At 33.6% G+C, this 21,945-nt stretch overlaps 1 protein-coding gene across 3 annotated transcripts in view; it reads right to left on the bottom strand.

The window, feature by feature from the left end:
- Nucleotides 1-21,945, bottom strand: part of LOC145662289 (uncharacterized) — a 179,330-nt gene that overhangs the window by 11,018 nt on the left and 146,367 nt on the right. For all 3 annotated transcript variants that reach the window (XM_081727712.1, XM_081727702.1, XM_081727805.1), the window contains one exon: nucleotides 9,385-9,903. In XM_081727712.1, the coding sequence (XP_081583838.1) occupies nucleotides 9,385-9,827 (443 nt within the window). In that variant the 5' untranslated portion in view covers nucleotides 9,828-9,903. The remainder of the gene's footprint in view (nucleotides 1-9,384; nucleotides 9,904-21,945) is intronic.

The following is a 21,945-nucleotide window of genomic DNA, read 5'->3' on the forward strand; positions in this document are numbered from 1 at the left end:
TTAGCAACTTTTATTTTAATCGTTCTAATTTTCGTATTTATAATTCTTTTCCTATGAAATTTACCATAAATATACAATTCCCCATTATACAAATAGTATCAGTATTAAAGGTATACTGCAAAATCATTATCAAATTATATTCTTACAGGAAGACAGTTATAGATATGCGACAATCATTTTGGACATGAGTGTGTACATATGAAATCCGTTACTACACACAAAAGCTCTAGATGAAACCGTATTTTATGAATTTGCTTTTTTTGTTTCTACAGATAAGTAAAGAAATTGCCTTTATCGAGTACGCTACAAAATTAAATAACATCTAGTTGGGTGATTGAAAGACGGTTTCAATGTCGACGCACCACTATTTCTAGGACTGAAACAAAGATGTATGATTCTAAAAGGTCTAGAATGTTTTTCTTCGAAGCAGAATACAGATAAAGAGTTCTGTGTCATCGTTAATAAAATTGAAATAGTTTGGAATTAAACAGTATTTTGCTACACATACAGTGCATAAATAACTAACAATTTATTCCAGCAAAATAAAAACTGTAAATTATTATTGACAACGTACGACGTACTGCATAACGCCACAAATATTAACTTTTTCGATTTCCTGAAAAAGTGCAAATTACGATTAACCAAAAAGCCTGTTATAAAACTCAGAGCGATGTAATTTACTGATTCACATATGTATTTTGTTGGAAATCATTTTAATTCAACAGAAATTAGAATTGAAATTTTAATATTTTTACTATACATCTCATTAACCACACAATGAGCTATCGCCTTGCTGGTGTCCGAATTAGAGAGAGAGAGAGATGGATAGATAGATAGATATAATCATCAATTTCACCTTAGTAAGTGGCGTGGTTCTCATAGAAATTCATTACCGACGATTTTTTCTACACATGTTTTGTTTTTAAGAATTCTTTACGCGTTTTCGCATTCATGCATTATATTTTGCTTAGTTTAGTAAGATGTATTCACAGTATAAATCTCGTCTTTGCCAAGTTTTCCCGTTAAGTATTAAAAAATTTATACATTTAATATATTATCTTTCCATGGTCTCTGTTTTAATTTTCTACAGATTTTTATACTTCGTCACTTCGTAGAGCTGATATTAAATATGCGCTTTAGAGGGTACCTCGCCTTTAAATATACGCCTTTATCTCGTTTATGGAATGAGCAGTGTATGTCGGCTATTAGTCTTACTGTAATAAAAACAAATCCTGCCACTTAATAAACTAAGGATAGTAAATTTGTCTGTTTAGAAATTATATTATTTAATATTAAATTTATAAACATTCTGGCTCGCATTTCCTAAATCAATTCATTTTTAAATTATTGCTGAAATGTGTGTTACGAGAGGTAGAAAAACAATAGGAGTTTTTTTGGGGGGGGGATAATTTCGAAGAAAACTCATATTGTAGGATTCTTATTAAACAATTAAATTTAGGAAATATGAACTAAGTCACTTCATCCGTTTTTATTGAGAAAGCTGTCCGTAAAAACTAATCCCCAACAATAAACTAACGCTTATTGATTTTTTGTGGAAAATTATTTATGAAATATTAAGAAAACAAATTGCATCGTATATGTAGATACCCCGAAAAAATCCTAGCTACAAGATTAAAGTTATTTATGACGACGATTTCGTATGAAATCACGTAAACCACATTATAATGTTAGTATTGAAATATGTAGTTCTGAAGTATGATGAAAATCGACTCAGTCATTTTTGAAGACATCGTGGGGTTAAGTAAACGAATTCGTAAGAACAAGAATTCCTGTGGGATTCAAAACGAGAAATATTTACGGCATAAAGTAGTAGCATTACAAGAATAAAATACGTATTCATGAAATATAAACAAAATGGTCTGCAATGTTTTTGAATGGTGTAATAAAATACTCTTTGAAGTTTTCTTCGCGTGAAGTGTCTTACTAGATGTTGCAAATGTAATACTTATTTAAAAAGCATGAAAAGAAACCGTCTGAACCGTTTTCGAGAAAACAGTTCAAGAAATTTACTTATCAACATATTAAGGGAATTAAGTTGTTTACTTATCAACATACGTTAAATAGTGAAGAAACTATTGGTAAGTGAGAATTTAATAATCTTTACAGACAAGTTTGTATAATATTTAAAAATTTTCAAACGATTATAACCATACAGGTTTAGAAACCGTTCTTTTTGTATACGTACAATAAAATACCATAATATGGATTCATTCAATATATTTTGTTCCGTTGCAAATAAACCTTCAGGTTTCTTGGCCGTGAGATTAATTATATTTGAAGAAAATATACTTGAAGAAAATTGCAAATTGTAGCTGTTATATTAACATATATAATAACATATATTCTGCATACACTTTACACCATAAATTGAAAATAATTAATATTTTGATCTTCATCTGGATATCATACAAATTCGACAATTTTATACGATAAGAAACTAATTTTTCCTAACTAGTATACACAGATACTGACTTTTCAGAGATTGGTTTAATGTTCGAATTCCATTTTTCTCTTATAACTAAATTAGGAACTGCTAACCTGCACAATTAGGAACACTTTTGTCAACTTATAATGGTAACCCGCGAAGTGATGTTACTTAGAATTACTTTCAGAAGGCTGTTTGTATAAAGCTAATGTAACTTTCAAAACACCATCGCTGTTCTAATTTATTTATTTCGTGCAACGTGCAAATACTTTGTTGCTTTTTTATACTGTGCATGTAAGTCTCTATGGCAAAATAGCAAAAAGCATATCTCTGTACTAGGACTTGCGCAACTCAAATAGACATATGTAAAGAAACACACACATACCTGATATACACATCAGATGCGGCGACAAAGAAACCGTACATATAAAGACATTGGAAAAGGCTATGTCTAAGATTCCCATTAGTGCCTGTTCAAAACAGTATCATAAAGTTTGTATGTAGGCAAATCTGGGACGTAGTGTGAAATCGTCGCAATAAAAACGCACGTTTTCAAACAGAACAACGCTCTAGCAAATACGTACCATGCACCGTGGCGGGAGCTGAAATCATCTTCTTATAGTATGACCTACACTGGTTGAAGTGAGACGGTTTGCGGTGGTATGCCATACCGCCTCTGCTTTTTCAGTAATGAAGGCATACCATCTCTGGTTTTCAATGATGAAAACATACCGTCACTCGAAAGTAGATGCTATGTACCTTTAATAGATCCATTTTTATACACAGAAATTGACGAATAGCTTTGCACGTAAAAATATTTTATTCTTATGTAGAAATAATGTGTAAGTTGACAAACCGACATTTTTGTTATCTTTTTCCTACCTTTTGTTTTCAAAATGAGGTGTCTTCACAGAAGTTCACCTAGTTTATATTTTCATGTACCATATTGAATTGTCTCTTTCTTATGAATGTGATTCTATTTTTGTTTTAATGCATGTGAATGCCGTGTTTTGAGCATGGGCAGATTTAGGGATTGTCTGCTGCTGTGGGGGCGGACCATATTGAATTGTCTCTTTCTTATGAATGTGATTCTATTTTTGTTTTAATGCATGTGAATGCCGTGTTTTGAGCATGAGCAGATTTAGGGATTGTCTGCTGCTGTGGGGGCGGATCTTCCGGGGGTTTGGAATACCCACAGTCGAGGGTAGGACTTGAAATTTTCTCACTCGGTTTCTGAGCATTTTTGTGTAAAATTCTCTATAATAGAACATAACGGGATATTATTTTTTAACTTTTTTCCAGAAAGTTTTTGGCGATCAAAGTCTCTGCATATCCCCCTTCTCACCGTTACTACAAAGAAGCTCTCCATTGGTTTTCAATCACTATACAAATAAATACAATCTTTTAGGCAACATACCCTCATTGCATTTCAACATTTAGATACCCAGTATGTCGACTCAAAATCGTAATAAAACATACAGTCTCTGCTTTTTTCCACTTCGAACATTGATGACTCAGAAGAAAACTGTCAAAGCACTGTCTCAGCATTGTACAGGAACATGTTTCTAACATTCAATAGTTTGGTTAATCACTCACAATATTTTTCAGATTTCTCGAATATTTTTTCCTTTTTTCGAAGTTCAAGATACCGTGAAACGGCAGTGGTTTGTAAACGTTGCAGACATTTAATCATATGTTACGTGTGTTTTACGAACACTGATTATCAATGATTATCAACAGTGTTTTGAAGAACATAAAAGCTACAAAAAATGTATTAACTCTGATGATTATTTTCACGGAGATAAATTCATTTCAATGTATATATTTGATTCCTATACAAAAAATTATTTTTCCTTTATAGGTGCAATATATATATATATATATATATATACAAGGGCGGATCCACGGGGGCTAAGGGGCTATAGCTCCCCCTTACCGCTCAGGTTTACACTGGATAAAATGGGCTTCAATTCTGCTTTATACTGGATAAAACAAATTATGGTTTAGCCCCTCCTTTGATTATATCCTGGATCCGCCACTATATATATATATATATATATATATATATATATGTGTGTGTGTGTGTGTGTGTGTTTTATTTCTAAAAATAAAGGTGCTGGTACGCTGGACCTCAAGTTCATATTGGTTAAAACGTTACATACCTTCCAGGATATTATCATTATTATTATTAACAACAATAATAACAATGTCCAGTAGCATATCACTTCAGTCTTCTATCTAAAAATTCTTACGAACATATAATATAAAGATGCTTTGAAAATGTCTGATTCGTTGATATTACAATAAACGTAATGATAATCAATATTTCTTAATGATTTGTTCCTTGCTTTTTCACTGTTTGAAAACGGGCGAAAATAAGATGCTATTGTTTGTTTTCAAAAGGTATGAAGAGTTCCACAAATTCTTAATTTCAATAACAACACACCTACAGTATTGTGTTTACCTAATGTTCTTCAGAATATTAATCATGCTACAAAACTGTTCTACAAACTTCTACTAAATTAATGGAAAAACCTTGTGGAAAAAGTGTAGGGGATGTTTCCACTTAATTCTCTTCCTAATAATGAATAAAAACAATTAATGGCTATATTAAAATAGGAACTGAGTAAACGTATTACATTTTTGGTATTGAAGAAGTTTCTCGTCAACCACTTTTTAAGACAGAAGAGAAAATATTCTTTTCTAATTAAAAAGGTGTCGGTATTCCCTACCGTTGAGTACCGCCAGAAATAAAACACTATATATAGGATGCATGTGCCAGTCCTGAGCCTCCTAACTCAAATTTTAAGTTTGAATGTCAATTTAGATTTTAATTTTGAACAGAATGAGATATGTATTCATTATTTAGTCTAGTTTACAAGGAAAGTAGTGTTTTTAATGAAATGTTTAGGATTTAACAATATCTATAAATTTCCTGTAAATGACGAAAAATACCAGTACTCAGCCACTATATTCTAGAAGTCAGTCATTTACGAACCTAAAGTCAGCCAACAAAATCCGAAAGTACATGATAAGAACAAATAAAATATCATGAAGCTTTCTTATTTTGCTACATGACACTACAAATATAACAGATTACATTATAGTTATCTAACAAAAAAATACGTATTTCTCGCAAAAACAGGAACAAAATTGTACTGAGCGGTCTCTTCGTAAACATATAAGCTACCATCAAAGTAGCGAGATTTCAAATAGAACTAAAGTTGATACATCATAGCCAAATTTCGTGACCAGTTTATCACAATATCATTTGGGCGCTCTTTTAAAAAGTTCAAAAACGCAATAGAAAAAGCTCACAAAAATATAAAATAAATTGAAATGTCCTCGTAAAAATTCTACTCAGTTAGGAATATATCATATAGAACTAGAGTGGAAATATATCACAGCCACCAGTTTATTTCATTATTATTTGAACATCTTCATTATGATAGAAAACGCAAAAATAAAAAAAAAAAATCAGTTCTCAAAGAAAATTGTATTAATATTCTCTTCACAAACAATCCATGGTTAGGAATTTTTCGTATAAAACTGGAATGAAAACACATCACAGCCACCAGTTTAACACCATTATTATTTGAACACTCTTGCTAAGTTAGAAAACAAACTCAAGTAAGTTATTTCTCACAAAAAACGCAAACGAAATTGCATTGAATTGCTTCTTTGTAAGAAACATTTTGTGAAGAACATTTTAAATGGCACCATCGTGGACATGTAACGCAACCAACATTCTTGACCTCTTCCTCATCTGTGTCACTAAACAGGTCTTCCTCGCACGCTGCGCAGTGCCCTTTTACAGAAAGAATTGAGTCGTCTCCACCATTGTGACTCAAGTCTTCAATCTGTGGTCTTCCAGATGGAATTGCATTTGCATTAAGTGTGCTTTTCTTCTTTGCTCTTTCTTTTCTTTTTTGTTTGGCTTCAATTGCTTTGTTTCGTTTTAAGATCTTGGTAGTCATTATATTTCTTCATTTATCTGATGAAATGGCACTTGGTAATTTATCTTTGCTTCATTTCCTCTTTGTACTCTTTGCAGTTGGTCCTCGCCAAAATAAATTATTTTCAAAATTTGGTAAGACTCGTCTACTGTCTCCGGAAATTCCTTCTCTTACGACTGTGTTCTCAATATCACCATTGGCGCTTTAAACTTTAAGTAATGTACCATTTTGCAAAACATTGTATGTTCCTAGGTCTAAAATTACATCACGGACCAATATTTCAGTACGATATGCTTGACAAGGAGATCGCGCAGATGAGCAGGATTGATGATCAGCGTTGCTCTCCTTTGATGTGTTACTAACAGCTGATAAATTCCCCATGATTTCAATAGAACTATGAATCGGAGCTTCCTCCTTGATAACACTTAACACTCTTTCAACGTCTACACCTTTCTCTTCAATATTGTACACTGCAATATTTTACGAACGTCTTTTTTCTAGGCTATTTTGAATGCATTTATAGTAGTCTATAGCATTTGCATTCAAAGGAAACACGACACATTTTTTGAAACCATTTCTAATTGAATCAGGGAGAGAAGAACGGTTTATTACTGTTGACAAAAGTGAACAGAAGTTAGATTTTGTTACACAGTTTTTTATGTTTTGGAGTTGGCTTTGCCAGTCATGAACGTCTTCTTTCATTCTGTCTTTAGGGGTTTGAAGACGCTAAGATCTGCAGGCTGAAGAATGTGCGTTGTATTAGGTGGCAGGGCATATAGAATTATTCCGTTTTCGTTGCAAAACACACCAAGTTCCATAGTTAGGTGGGTGCGATGTCCATCAACAAATAAAATTACTGGTGTTTTAACGTTATTTGTTTCCAGCCATTTGTGTACACCATTACAATATACTCATTAGAAATGTCACTTTTCGTCCAGCCTGATTCTGATCTTCCTAAAAAACATTCCTTTGGCATACTTTCTATGACGTCATGCAGTGGTCTAACATACGGGAAAATAACCATCGGAGATACAGTTTACAGAGAAAGCAGAGAAAATTAGAAGAACAATGATTGTTTCTTTATCGTTCCCACATCGGACTTCATACACATTTTTCAAACCTTTCGGTGCGATATCTTTACCAGCTTTGGGGCAAAGGGTAAAAGTAGTTTCATCATTTAAGATTCGGGTGGAATCTTGAAGAATATCGGGTGTGTTAATGCTTTGGATATATTCCTCGAGTTCTCTAAACCACTTCCGAATAAATTTTTCGGTGACAGTTGCTCTTGTGAAGGTAACTCCTTCGGGAACTCTGCAAACTAATTCTGGGTTTCTTCGCAAGAACAATTTATACCATTTCTCTCCTGGATAGCTGTCTTTAAAAGATGTCTTTCTATTGTCACTTTTCAGAATACTGTCTACCGTATTCAATAAATCCGTTTTATTTCACCCAAATGCAACTTTGGGCATTTCAGTAATCCACTCAACTAGCTTCTTCTCTTTTGCTGGTGTTAACACTGGATCTGGTCTCATTTTCCTTTTCTTTTCACGTACTCGACATGATTTCTATCTTGCATTGTGCTGCGAGGATCATTGAATGTTCTGCTAGCTTCACGTATAGTCATTCCATTTTCTACTGACTCACAAGTAAGTCCAAATTGATGAATCGAGTTGCGGGATGAGACATAGTGCGCCTGATAGAGGATGTGAAAATATGTGTATGTGCAAAGTTATAGCGGATGAGCGAAATAAGGAACAGTGGGGGAGAGGTTCAAATTTCGTGGGAGAAGGGTTATACTATGTTACAGAAATACATCAAATAAACCGTTGAATCGTAAAAATACTGAAACATAGACAATGCAAACGGTGGTAGTTTCACATATTGGCAAAAAAAGAATGGGCAGAGTAAATCACGAACCTCCTCCGCCATTTTGAAATATGTGATATTTTTGAAATAGAAAGGTGGTCATATATGAATTAGGGCCACCATGTTCTCCAAAAGTCAATTATGAACTTTATTGGTCATTATCTGCATTTATTTGGAAGATTTAAGATCATCTTTATAGTTATTTCCGAAAATTTAGGAGACTGTTGAAAGTTTGGGTTTTCACGAAAACACATGTACGTTAAACATATTTACAAGCCAAGAAAATTAACAGTGAAATTTGATATCTAAGTTGTATATTATTACATTATTATTTATGACGTTACTTTCAATTTGCTTCATATAGTGCCGAAAAGAACCATTCCGGTCTGAAAGAACCGCTTCTGTTTTTCTTCTTTCGGTTCTTGCGCTTTCGGTAGAAAACAATATGGAGTTTATGTAGCTACGTTTTGTTAAATGACATACTTACTAATATAGACCATAACACAATAAAATCTGATGCATTGGAATGCTAATATCACGACTGTACGTAAACCACCATATTTTTCACCACTTGTTATATTTTTCACTCAATTTTCTTTGTCCACCTTCGTAAGCAAAAGCAACTTGGGATGAGTGTAGCACATGATATCTAGCTGCAGTCGAATACAGCAATGAAGTTGTAGCAGAAAATATGTTATTGGGTGAGATGGCTTTTTCGAGTGTCTATCGTGTCGCATTACGTTTGATCGGTTTGTTTGAAATATGAAGCCTTCGATTATTGTGACAATGTTGGTTCGCGATTTCGGAACTAGCAATGATGATCCATCATCGGAGGATACAATAATCGTGTCTCGTGCCAACATTGTCACAATAGTCGTAGGCTTCATATTTTTCTTTATTATTGGGTGTTACACCACTGTCGAGCTTAAACAATTGGTCCGATTACGAAAATTCCACTATTTTAGATTAACAACCCACACTTGGCAATCAAAATGCTCTTTTATCATTTTTTCATATCTTCAGTAGTTAAAGAGTTGGCCTATGGCAAGGAATTTTTGACTCGCTCGGTATATATATATTACATAACTATGAAGAGATCCATAAAAATAAACGTACCTGGTTTTCTGACAATTATCAAATAATTCTTGACAACCACTTGTTTCAATGCTTTCTTCACTGTTGTTATAAATGACATCACACTCACGGGTGTTAATTTCTTCCCTAGTACAAGTAGAGGTATTGAATTCTTTCGGTATTGAAAAACGATCGATTAAACATACTGCTTTTGCAGTCAGTTTCCAATCTGCTGTCACATCATATCCAATATCTTTTAAAACGTTATTAAATTTAGATCTCGAATATTTTTTAAAAGTGGAACATTTGTCATTAAGTCCTTCCTTTCCATTTTTTAATGGCTTATTATGCTCCATATATGGGATAGAACATGATGAAATAATATTCATCTCTTCTAATTCATTAGACGTAATCTTACATAGCTCAGGCGTGCTTTCTTCAATATATTCAATTTTGCTTTTCATTTCAATTTTTTCTGAAGCCATTTAAATAAATGAAGAATTTATTCACGTTGGAGATGTAAGATCTTCAGCTCTCAGTATTGGAATGAAACTAATATTTCTGAAAGCATTACAAAAAATATTATACATTAAAAACACATTTTACAACTAGGTAATTTTGATTTACTTTGAAAAGTTAAAATTTGTACTACGAATAAATTAATGAAAAATGGTTAATAATTGCTGCACAAACAAAACAATAAAGCTCAAATTGTTGATAGTTTGTAAAGTGGCAACTGACTGTGTACCAGTAGTTTCCTCAACACTGTTAATAAATTAATACATAATGAATGCAACCAATATATGAAGCGAAATACTTCACTGAATTTGAGTACATGACTGTAAATAATAAACAGTGGAAAATGGGGTAATAGTGACTCACTGTTGGTATCTTAAATCTCATGCGTCGGGCAGGGGTGGGTTCAGGACGGACTTCTCGGGGAAGGCTGTAATACTGCTACTTGGAGCTACTTTTAAGAACTCCAAACTTTGGGATGGGTTTTATTTATATATAAAATAAAGAAGTTTCCTCTTCTTCTAGAAATCCACATGGTGCGTAGTACACTGTCATAAATCCATGTGGATCGCCGCCCCTGGATCCGAACTGGCATCGGAATATTTCGATCCATGTCCATGTTAATTGGTGGAATTAATATTTGTATGTTTTCTCGGGTTATTCCGTGAAATCTGAACTAGTCCCTATTTCGCATCATGAAGCAAGCAGTCACACGGCAATAACAGTTGTTCACCGAGGTGACATTTTCTGTTTATCAATGTAAAAGTATTTGTATCGAATACTGTCAATTGATTGTGTTACGTAACACGCCGCGATGAAAGTATTACGATACCACAAAGGAGTGTTGAGCAAGAAAACCCGGATTTTGGTTGCCATCTAAAACGTTTCTGGAAAATAACGTATTGAAAACGAAGAAAATCGCAGTTCAAGTCCATGTAGCAGACTTACTATTCTCGAGTCTGGTCACAGACCTTTAAGGTCAAGTTGAAAATGTCATCATAACTTCGATATAAATACCGAATGGAGAATATTAACATCTTAATTATCTACATATTTAAAAATATTCAAAGATAAAACTTATCAATATGACTATGTCAAAATGTAAATAATGTTTTACATATAATTATTAAAATTACGTAATAAAGAAAACAATATTAAAAGTCAATAATAATTTATTTTCTTTTCCGTTTTCCAGGTATAAGGCTTTGGAGCTTCAACGAGGATCAACGCCACTTCATTATCCGGATGTCCTCGGGTAAATTTTATCTATATATACAACCGTATACATATAGAAAATGCTGTTTATAGGTATAGGTAGGTTGAACAAATGAGCGTCCGGAATCGACTCCCTCTACCGGTTTATTAAAATGCCATTGATACTTTTACAATATTATTTCCAAATACTAAATTTACAATCCCCTAATATAAAGTGTTGGGTAAATAAAGATGACCATCGACCCGATTCCCTCGGGAAGGAATCCTCAGCAGCGAGTTAGTTGAGGAGTTATAGGACACTCTACTCCACTACAAGTAGAGGGTGTAAGGTTTCAGTCAAGAGCTCCACTGCAAGCTCAGGCCGGGATGCGGTTAGGGTTCTCCTGTTGCTCCACTGCAAGCAGCAAAGAGGAAGGGATTGGAACCATTAGCTCCAAAGCAAGCTAAGGTCCTGGGGAAGAATAGGTACTTTCTAGACTGCATTGCAAGTCTATAGCGGGGAGACCAGAGAATCTGCCGGCTGCATCAAATAATATAGGGTTCCTGGCGGCGGTGGCGCTAATGCTCCAATATTGTCATGTGCTTCGTAGAAGTCAGTGGTTCGTCGTCTGCTGCCTATAGTAAATCCACATGATGCGAAGTACACTGTCATAAATCCATGTGGTGGTGTTTATAAACAAGAGTGTAGAGTATTGTTTGTATACAGCAGCACGGGGGATATTACACCTCTGGATTGTTTAAAAGATAAGCCGAAAGATTATTTTTACTTCATGCGGGGGAGCGACACTGACGGATGACACACAAATAACCATGCAACTCTATCCATCACGATTCTGAAACTCACTAATGGAATAATAAACACTTCTGACCAGAGAATATACACTTATTTATTAAAAACTAAAATACAGTGTAACGGTTCCGACAACTTAACGTTCTCTTCATCAGACACTAACTGAAAGAGATACCTTACAGCAGACACATTTATATTAAAAGTGAAACTACTCAAATTCATTATTTGCGTGGGAAGCCACATGAGTCGTACTTCCCCGGGCGTCATCTGTCGGCCACCTGCCTTGACTTAATTACCATACCATCTGTGTTTATCGTTTCTAAACATCTGCAGCACACTTGTTGTTTATACTTCACCAATTGCCTCAAAACTTTCTCTTAATCTTCCTTTGATACCTACTACATATAATTAAAAGTATCAAACTATACTAAATAGCACTGGTTATAAATACAGCAATATAAATATATATATAGACATAAAAATAAATAATATATAAAAATAATAAAATATGAAATATAACAATATATGAAACTATATATAAGTATAACTATATACAATATAAAATATATGTAAGATTAAGTATATGGATATAAATTACAGATAAATTGTTTAGTCTTGATTTTTTACTTCAATTTGTTCCAATAATTTATCCCATAGCTCATGTATTAACAGTCCATTTGTCCAGTTCATTAATTTGTCACTTTTCTCTTTCTTTATCCTTTGTGCTTCCTTACATTTCCTTATTATCATTCTATTCTCCCTTTCTAGCCCCTGGACATCTTCCCAATCTATACCATGCCCCGTTTCTTTAATACGTTTATATATGGCATTATTTTCTTTCTTCAGTTCCACATCATCCCTATGTTGTTTTATTCTCTCCTTAAGCTTATTCCGTTTCCCCTATGTATATCACAATCCTTACACTTCACTTGTAAGGGCCTGGTTCGTATCTTAAGTTAATCTTCAAAATAATTCAAACTTTTTAACACTTTCTTAACTGGTTTTTAATATTTGACCATGAGAAGTGTACATAATTAACTTTTCTGCACATCCAACAAAATATCTAGACCTTTATACACACACTTATTTACTCGTCAAGATGTCTACTACGTACATGTACATTTATTTATGTCGTTGCTATAGTAACAACAACTCTTATTTTAGTTACCGATTACACAAATAATATTTCGAAATCTCTATATGTCTTTCTATTTCTTTATACATTATACTGCTCACATAATTCGCCTCTGATCCCTTTCTGTAAATAGGCACAGATTGCTAATGTTACATACAACGTTATCGTTGTAGATGTCGCCTCGAACGGGACTTCCATAATAGTTTTATTATGAAGGAAAGAACCCTGGGTTAGATATAATGAAACATTTACCTTTTGAATAGCCCTTATATATATATATATATATATATATATATATATATATATATATATATATATATATATATATAATATTACCTTTAATACACATATTCTACTTTTCCATTTATATGTAATATATTATAACATCACACATTCTTATATTTGTCAATATATCTCAGTATTAATAACGACGAGTTACAATTATCATAAGTAAGGCTATTCAAGAATTAAACCTAACTGGTAGTTTCCTTCTAGGGTACAAAATTAACTATTCCTTCATATACAAACAACACTATTTACAAACAAAGATCTTCGTATTATTAAATATTGATAGGATCAGAAGTCAACAAAGTTGGAACATATAAACGCATTGATGGTCATCATTTAATACATTAATAAACTTTAAAAAATTAAGAGATTCGATATTCATTATTCTTACTCTTTCCATATAATAAGATGCATCTATTTGATATATCTGTCATTACTTTCATAAGTTTACATTAAAATTATGATTTTTTATTTTTAAATATTCATAATATTCAAATAAGTAATTATGAGATAACTTTGGAAAAGACATGAAACACAAATTATAATTTCTTCAATTAGTGCTATAAAAGGAAATTGCAACAAAACTATAAGGAACAAATCAATAACATTTTCAGTTAACTGACATAAATTAAATTCGTCAATATTCCGTAAATAATGCGTTTTACCCATAATCAAAATATTTCATAATTACATATGTTTTTAACATACATTTTAATAATAAATCGACTGAAGAACATATCAACCATAGACGTAAGTAAAGGTCAATTTAATACAAATCCATCGGACGCCTTTTTGTCAGTTCAAGTTATACGTTCGAAGGGTTCATTTAAGGAACATTGTATAGCACAATCTTGTGTACGTGCTTGTCTTTCATAGGATGATACCATATTTCGGCTCCTATTTACAGAAACCCTGTCATCTGCAAATTGATTTTGTGAAGATCTGCGGTAGCTATTACTCCTACGGAAATGCCTGTTGTTATTTCTAAAATTCCTAGCTCCAATTCTATAATTAGGTTGCGTTTGATTTCCGGTACCATTATAACTACTCATTCTATTATTGAAACTACGAACATTAGAATCATTTTCAGGTTGTATATCAACATTACGAACAGGAGCACATTGTGTTTGATTGCGTACATAATTACCCTGACCTCTATCCTGTATTTTATTATTATTCTGAATTACAGACTGACTCTCATAACTCTGAATGAGCATAATTAAATGGTTGAAGTTAATGCATTGAGCCGACATTAACAACTGTTGTAGTCTAAATGGCAATAAGATCCTAATTGAAGCTATAATTCGGGATTCCGGATGATTGGGATTTAATGATCTTAACTCATGATATGTCGATACTACAATTTCAGTAATACTCCGGTGTAACTTTGGATTGTAATGGTTCGTTCTCAAAACAGCATCTCTATTCGCTACCATAAAATCGTTTTCATAATTTGACAAAAGAGCATTCTTAAAATCTGAATACGAATGAAGACTATCTCTAATAGCCTTAAACCATGTTAAGCAAGGTGGCAACAAGATATGCGGTAATAGTTTTAAGAATTGAGACACATTTACACCCATGAGCTCATATTCATCCTGGAATTTTTCGAGAAATGCCCTAGCGGGTATATCTCCTGGCACGCCACTAAACTTTGTGAGCGACTTTACTTCGCTAAACCGCAACGGTTTATCTGTGGATGTCTTCATACCTCTACTGGAGATGTGTCTGCGCTTGGATGTTTGTCTTACTCGTTCTTCTCTGTCACTACTCTCTGCACCACTCGATGATCCATCAAATTCCAATGTTGTTCTTGGAGGATGATCAGGTACCCAACTTGTGGCTATAGGATGATTCGTGCCTTCGGTATCCTGGAATGAAGTACCAGGAATACATCTTTCCTTGATGAAATTAACTTCATCTCGCAGTACTTCAATATGGTTTTCATGGGCGTTAATTGTTGATTCTAAAACATCCATGGATTCTTGCATTTCGGTGCTCTTTTGTACAACTTTTTCTATTTTCTCTTCATACTTCTCAAGTTTTTCCACATGTAGGTTCATCTGATTTAACTGATGCCGCACATGCTCCCGTCTGTCTTCATTGCATTGGTTCAATTTCCCTATTTTTTCGTCAAAGTTGTTGGCTAACTGAGTTAATTTCTGATCCAATTTTTCATCCACATGTTGAATTTGCTGGTCCAACTTTTCTTGAATTTGGTCGGACTGGTTCTTCATTTGTTGCGCCAACTCATCACCTTTTCGTACTTGGTCCTTGATTTGCTCCGACTGATTTCTTATTTGTTGGGCCAAGTCTTTTAGATCAGCCAAATTGTCACTCGGAGTCAATTCAGGATATACACTCTGTTCACCAATCATATTATTACTTTCCGAACTCATGGCCATATTTCGCTTAATTACTTTTCCACTTCGCAATATAGTAATATTAAAGTCGCGTTGAAAGCTTGCCGTTTTTAGTAACTTTCGAAACGACACTTATATAATTCCCGTAGTGAGGCACCAATTTTTGTAAGGGCCTGGTTCGTATCTTAAGTTAATCTTCAAAATAATTCAAACTTTTTAACATTTTCTTAACTGGTTTTTAATATTTGACCATGAGAAGTGTACATAATTAACTTTTCTGCACATCCAACAAAATATCTAGACCTTTATACACACACTTATTTACTCGTCAAGATGTCTACGTACATGCACATTTATTTATGTCGTTGCTATAGTAACAACAACTCTTATTTTAGTTACCGATTACACAAATAATATTTCGAAATCTTTATGTCTCTTTTTCTTTATACATTATACTGCTCACATAATTCGCCTCTGATCCCTTTCTGTAAATAAGCACAGATTGCTAATGTTACATACAACGTTATCGCTGTACACTTATTATGTTATATACACCACATCTTCATCTTTCTTACATATTTACTTCGTTCCACTTTTCTTTCTTAATCAATTCCAAAATTCTTCGTCCTACTTTTCTGTACGTCTTTACACTACCTCTTCTTAGTAAGTTCTTCAGTACTTTTCTCTTCTCCCCAATGCTATCTATCCCGTGCCGTTTTTTCTCCTCCTCTTCCCTTCTCCTTCCTTTCCTTCTTTCCTCTTCTGTTCTGTTTTTCCTTAACTTCTCTTTGTTGCTCCAGTTCTGCTCTATTAGGTTGTGGAACTTTTCTATGTCCTCCTTCTTTTTCTCTTCTTCAGTATTAATTTCTTCTATTCTCCCCTCCATATTCTTTATGAAGTTCCCTTTGGTGCTGTAATCCGCATCACTCTTTTCGTGACAATAAACTGCTGCAGCACATTCTTTCCTATACCATCTTATTGTCAATCGTCCATCTTTTTTCTCTATGGTCATGCCAAGGAAGTTTAAGATATTGTTCTTCTCCAATTCCATTTCCAGTCTTATTTCTTTCTCCTTTCTCTTCATCTTCAATGTTCTTTACGGATATCCCAGTTATCTCTTTGTTCCTCTCCATACACCCAAACAGTCATTGACGTATCTGCGAAACAATATTAGGTTGTTTCCACCTTCTCCTATCACTTTCTGCTCCTAGCTATTCATCACTAGTTCTGACAACACTGGACATATTCTTCAACCAATACTCAGTCCTTCCTTAATTACCCCAGGTGTGGTGTATAAAGTGAAGTGTAAGGATTGTGGTATAATATACATAGTGGAAGTAGGGAAAAAGCTTAATGAGAGAATAAAACAACATAGGGATTGTGTCAGACTGAAGAAAGAAAATAATGCCCTACATAAACATGTTAAAGAAACGGGGCATGGTATAAATTAGGAAGGTGTACAAGGGCTAGAAAAGAAGAATAGAATAATACGGAAATGGAAGGAAACACAAAAGGATAAAGAAAAAGAAAATATCAAATTAATGAACTGGACAAGTGGACTGTTAATACATGAGCTATGGGATAAATTATTGGAACAAATTGAAGTAAAAGTTCAAGACTAAGTAGATTTATATATAATTTATATCCATATACTTAATCTTACATATATTTTAATATTGTATATAATTATACTTATATATAGATTTATATAGTTACATTTTATTACTTTATATATATATATATATATATATATATATATATATATATATATATATATATATATAGTTGTATCTATAACTACTTCTATTTGTTATAGTCTGTTACTTTTAATTATATGTAATACGCATCAAAGGAAGATTAAGGGAAAGTTTTTAGACAATTAATCAAGTATAAACAACAGGTGTGTTGCAGATGTTTGGAAACAATAAACACAGATCGGAGGATAATTAAGTCAAGGTAGGTGCCGGACAGATGACACCCGGGGAAGTACGACTTTTGTGGCTTCCCACACAAACAATGAATTTGAGTAATTTCACTTTTAGTAAAATGTGTCTGCTTTAAGATATCTCTTTCAGTTAGTGTCTGATGAAAACAACGTTACGTTGTCGAAACCGATACATTGTAATTTAGTTTTTAATAAATAAGTGTATATACTCTTGTCAGAAATGTTTATTATTACAAATAATCACTGAAAGCACGAAAAGCAGTAAACACACACAAAAACATTCACTGTCGAAGCACTGAAAAGGTAGTGGAAGAAAGCAGTAAATAGTTATTTCCTTAACAGAAGCAGGATTAGTGCACTATATCTTAGGAATGTCACAACACTTTCATTGAGGAAGGGTTGTTTTGGGCTTGGCGTTTACGACTAATCTTTGTAAACCAACTCACTAATGGAAAGGGATGTTGTAGTCACAGTTTGTTAGGAGTGATGTGATCATTAGTAATAATCAATGTTATCGGGAAAGATATAACGGAACGAGTTTGCTGTGAAGTTCGTGCAGTCGAGCGAAGACAGTGGCACAGGATGCATAAAACAGCGAGAATTATGAGGATCGTAAGAGTGGTATATGTGCACTGCAGTATATGTGATACATACAGAAAAAAAGATAGTTTGTATTATGATCGGCGTGACCCGTCAGATTCTGTATAAAGTTGGTTATTTATAAGGCATTTTTAGGAACGAGGAGCTTATTGGCAAGATATAAGAATATTCCAAGGCGACTTAGTATTATAATAATCAAAACAGAGGTCCATGGTAACACACTAGAGAAATGGAATTCAGGAATTCTATCCTGTAAAGAACTTTCTTCGTGTTGAAGTAAAGAATACATGGAAGTAATAGTGCGTTCGAGATTCTGAAGCTTGTAAGTAAAATTCAAATTTAGATTTTCCGGTAGATGCTGATAAATGAATTGGAAGTTCGCTGCAACTCTAGTAGGAAGATTTACAGTGTCTGTAACTAAGCTGGTCTTCACATCTAAAAAAAGTAAGTTGATGAATGACTAACAGCGTTAGCTGCTTACCTGTGGTTCCTTCGGAGTGCTATTTTGACAGGTTTTTGGGTAGTAAATTGAATCCCCATAAGTAGAGATAAAATTCCTCGGTTCGTCAAAGAGCTGGTTTCACGTGACAACTAGCAGCCATGTTTCGAAAAACCAAATTATACAGGCAGTCTGTCACTTGAGATCGTGCTTGCGCTTGTAATTTACAAATAGAAAGCACTATTAGAATGGCAGATAAATAAATCCAATTCTTAGATATCTTCATTGGTCCATATAGCATAATCGGGCAACTGAAGGCTGATATTAGCGGTGCTACTAAGAAAATCATTGCTAAAACGTCTATATAGAATATGGTAATCATTAGTATTTACAACCGGTGTTTGAATTATGGCGTCCAGGTTAGTTGTAGTAGAATCAAATGAGGAAAAAGACCTTTGAACATTGGTAAATAAGCCAAAATCCCGTTACATAAGTGTTACCCATAAATTGGGATTGTTTCATCATGCCTTTGACGTGGTCAGGTTTTATTAGAACATTGTTAACTTTAACTTGAAGGAGGCTTTGAATAATAGAACCAAAAGGTTGTTCAACCACTTGGAAATTGAGGAGACTTATTAGGAAGCGTTCATTTCTGGCAGTGGTACATACTAATTGCAAAATGTTGTGGTGAGACTCCGTTATGTTTTTCAACAGCAAATGAGAATTTTGTAACAAGATGTGCCAATTAAAAATTACTTTGTTTGATTCTGGTATTTGAGCATTTATGTAAAATTTTTGTGCTTGCATCTGAGTTATAGTTTATCTTAATTTATGAATTTCATACAAACTGTATTCGCTGAGGTCAATGTTTTCTAATCCCAATAAAAGATTAAAAATCACTGGTCTTGTTCTTTTGAGCAACCTGTTTGAAAGTTGCATGTTAGTATGTCCTTGTTTATGAATTGACGTTATTTTTTTTTCATGGAGGAGTGTCATTAATTGTTGGCATACTGTACAGGAATCATTCTTGAGATACACTGCTGAGAAATATAGATGAAGTCTATAAGCTAAAAATTCTGTTTTCATAATTAATTAGTGGTTTGAGTTTAGTTATAGATAGCCTGTATTGTAGAAATATTAATTTATTGCCGTCCACAAAGGTTATGAACATTAGAAAAGAAAAAAAACGTTCGGTTCAGCATTCTTCGCAGTAATATATATGCTTCCTATAAAGAAGAAAAATATAGCTGTGTTGCTAAATTAATCCATTTGAGCATTAAAGAAGTAAATATCATTCTACGTCAAAAAATGAGGGTCACAGATAATAATTTTTATGAGAAATAAATCATTCCTGCTGCTCTATAGAGGGGTTTTTAATAGAAAATGGGATAAAGTGTTCTAAGAAGATTATAAAAGCATACATATACTTAGACAAAGTGCAAGAGGAGAGATAGTGGCGGCAGTTAAGGATGGTGGTGAACAGTTATCAAGAGGTTCTCGAAAAAATGGTGAGGTATGAAAATGTAATATCAGAAAAAGGAAGGCGCTGTGTATTTCACAGTTCACTACATAAGTACTCTGCATGATTTTTTTTTCTTTTTTGTCCTTTTGCTTCTGTCTTTCACTCTTCATTCATGAATAAAAAATAAGTATCGTAAGGAGTTTCTGATAAAGTCTAAATGTCAAGTTTAGCCTTCGCTGATGTTCCCTGCTTATTTTTTCATTTGTTTCTTCTCTATATCTTCCAGTTAAATACTATGTTTGTATACATAATATTAAATTCCATTTTCACGTTGTAAATTGCATTCTGTTTCCTATATCTTCGCTCATACAGTGAAAAGATGTCAGGTATTTTTATACTAACATTCATTTACGCTTCCATAATAAGGTTTAATTTTTTCTATTGAAATCTCCTGTATGTGTTGACGATAGGAATCCGGAACCTGAATTTTGTAAAGATTAGTATTAAGCTTCTCAATTATCGTAACTGGACCGACAAATTTTGAGGAAAATCTGTCCGGGGCACTAACTTGGAGATCTGGATAAATAACGAGCACTTTCTGGCCTGATTCAACGTTAACTTGGTTGTGCATGGGATCGTAATTTTTTTTTTTTTTTGCTTTTCATAACTTGCTTTGCAGTTAGGGTAGTTATTGCAATTTCTCTAATTCGATTTAAATGATCTCGGTCAATGCATAAAGTAGGTGTCGAGGCAATTGTAATGTCAGCAATCGTTTTTGGCTCAAACCTGTGAAGTAAGAAAAAGCTTGAATATTTAATTCCTGTTTGGATGAAAGTGTTAATGCCGAAGATTATATATGGAATGAGCTCTGGTCACTGTTTTTAATTTTTCTGAAAAGAGGAACTTAAGAGAATCCTGTGGAATGTTACCACTATACCCAGAGTTTTATAATCGTATGCAGAGCAGAAATTATACCCAAACTTATAGGGCTTTGATAAATTCTGTAGTCTCTTGGCGCTATGCACTTGGTGCCTCTCAAGATATAAATATGTAAAAGCACCGTATTTAAGGATAATTTTCTGTGAAATTGTTCGATTGTTTCGGCTGTAATTTTATCGATAACCTTCGTAAAGCAGAAACGTGTTGACATTTCGATAGCGACCAATATGTTTAAACTGATCCTGTCCAACAGGTATCTTCTTTAATGAATCAAACTGCCAAGCAGTGGCAACAGATAAAGAAAAGTGATGTAATAGTTGACCAGATAGTTTGGGTGGTAGCTTCTTCAGTCTTTGGCCGAGATTGCATCCTCTTATTTTATGAGCTAAACATGTCTTCATGTTAACAACATCCACTCAATAACTTACAATATAGCACTTGGTACGTGTAGAACAGCATTCGCTACCTTCTTCATTGCATCACATCAATTTCGAATTGTAACAAAATGGGATATATGGACTCACTACAACAGGAATGAGTTCTATTTCCGTCCTTAACAGAAAAACTTGAAGCTTTACAAAGTATATAACTTCCGATTTCAATTTTGATCCTCTTGGATCAAAAATTGTAACAGATCAAGAAAATTATTTCCTGTGGATTCAGCGTGTGAGGAACAGGTTGGATCTTCGACCTATCTCTCTATTGCAAACGGAAACTACAGATTTACCACTTTCGTTTCTAATATGAAACCTAGTTTCAAGGATTTAGGATTTACATTTCTGGACTTTCCGCAGCTACGGGCATATTAGGCCATCACTTTGAGACACGATGTCCCTTGGCGAGCACACTATCCGGTGAAACGAAAAGAAGAAAGGGTTGGGGAAAGAAGAAAGCAGCCTAGAAACTATATG

The sequence above is a fragment of the Thermobia domestica genome, chromosome 1 (assembly GCF_964235325.1).
Source record: "Thermobia domestica chromosome 1, izTheDome1.hap1.1, whole genome shotgun sequence".
Classification (NCBI taxonomy): domain Eukaryota; kingdom Metazoa; phylum Arthropoda; class Insecta; order Zygentoma; family Lepismatidae; genus Thermobia; species Thermobia domestica.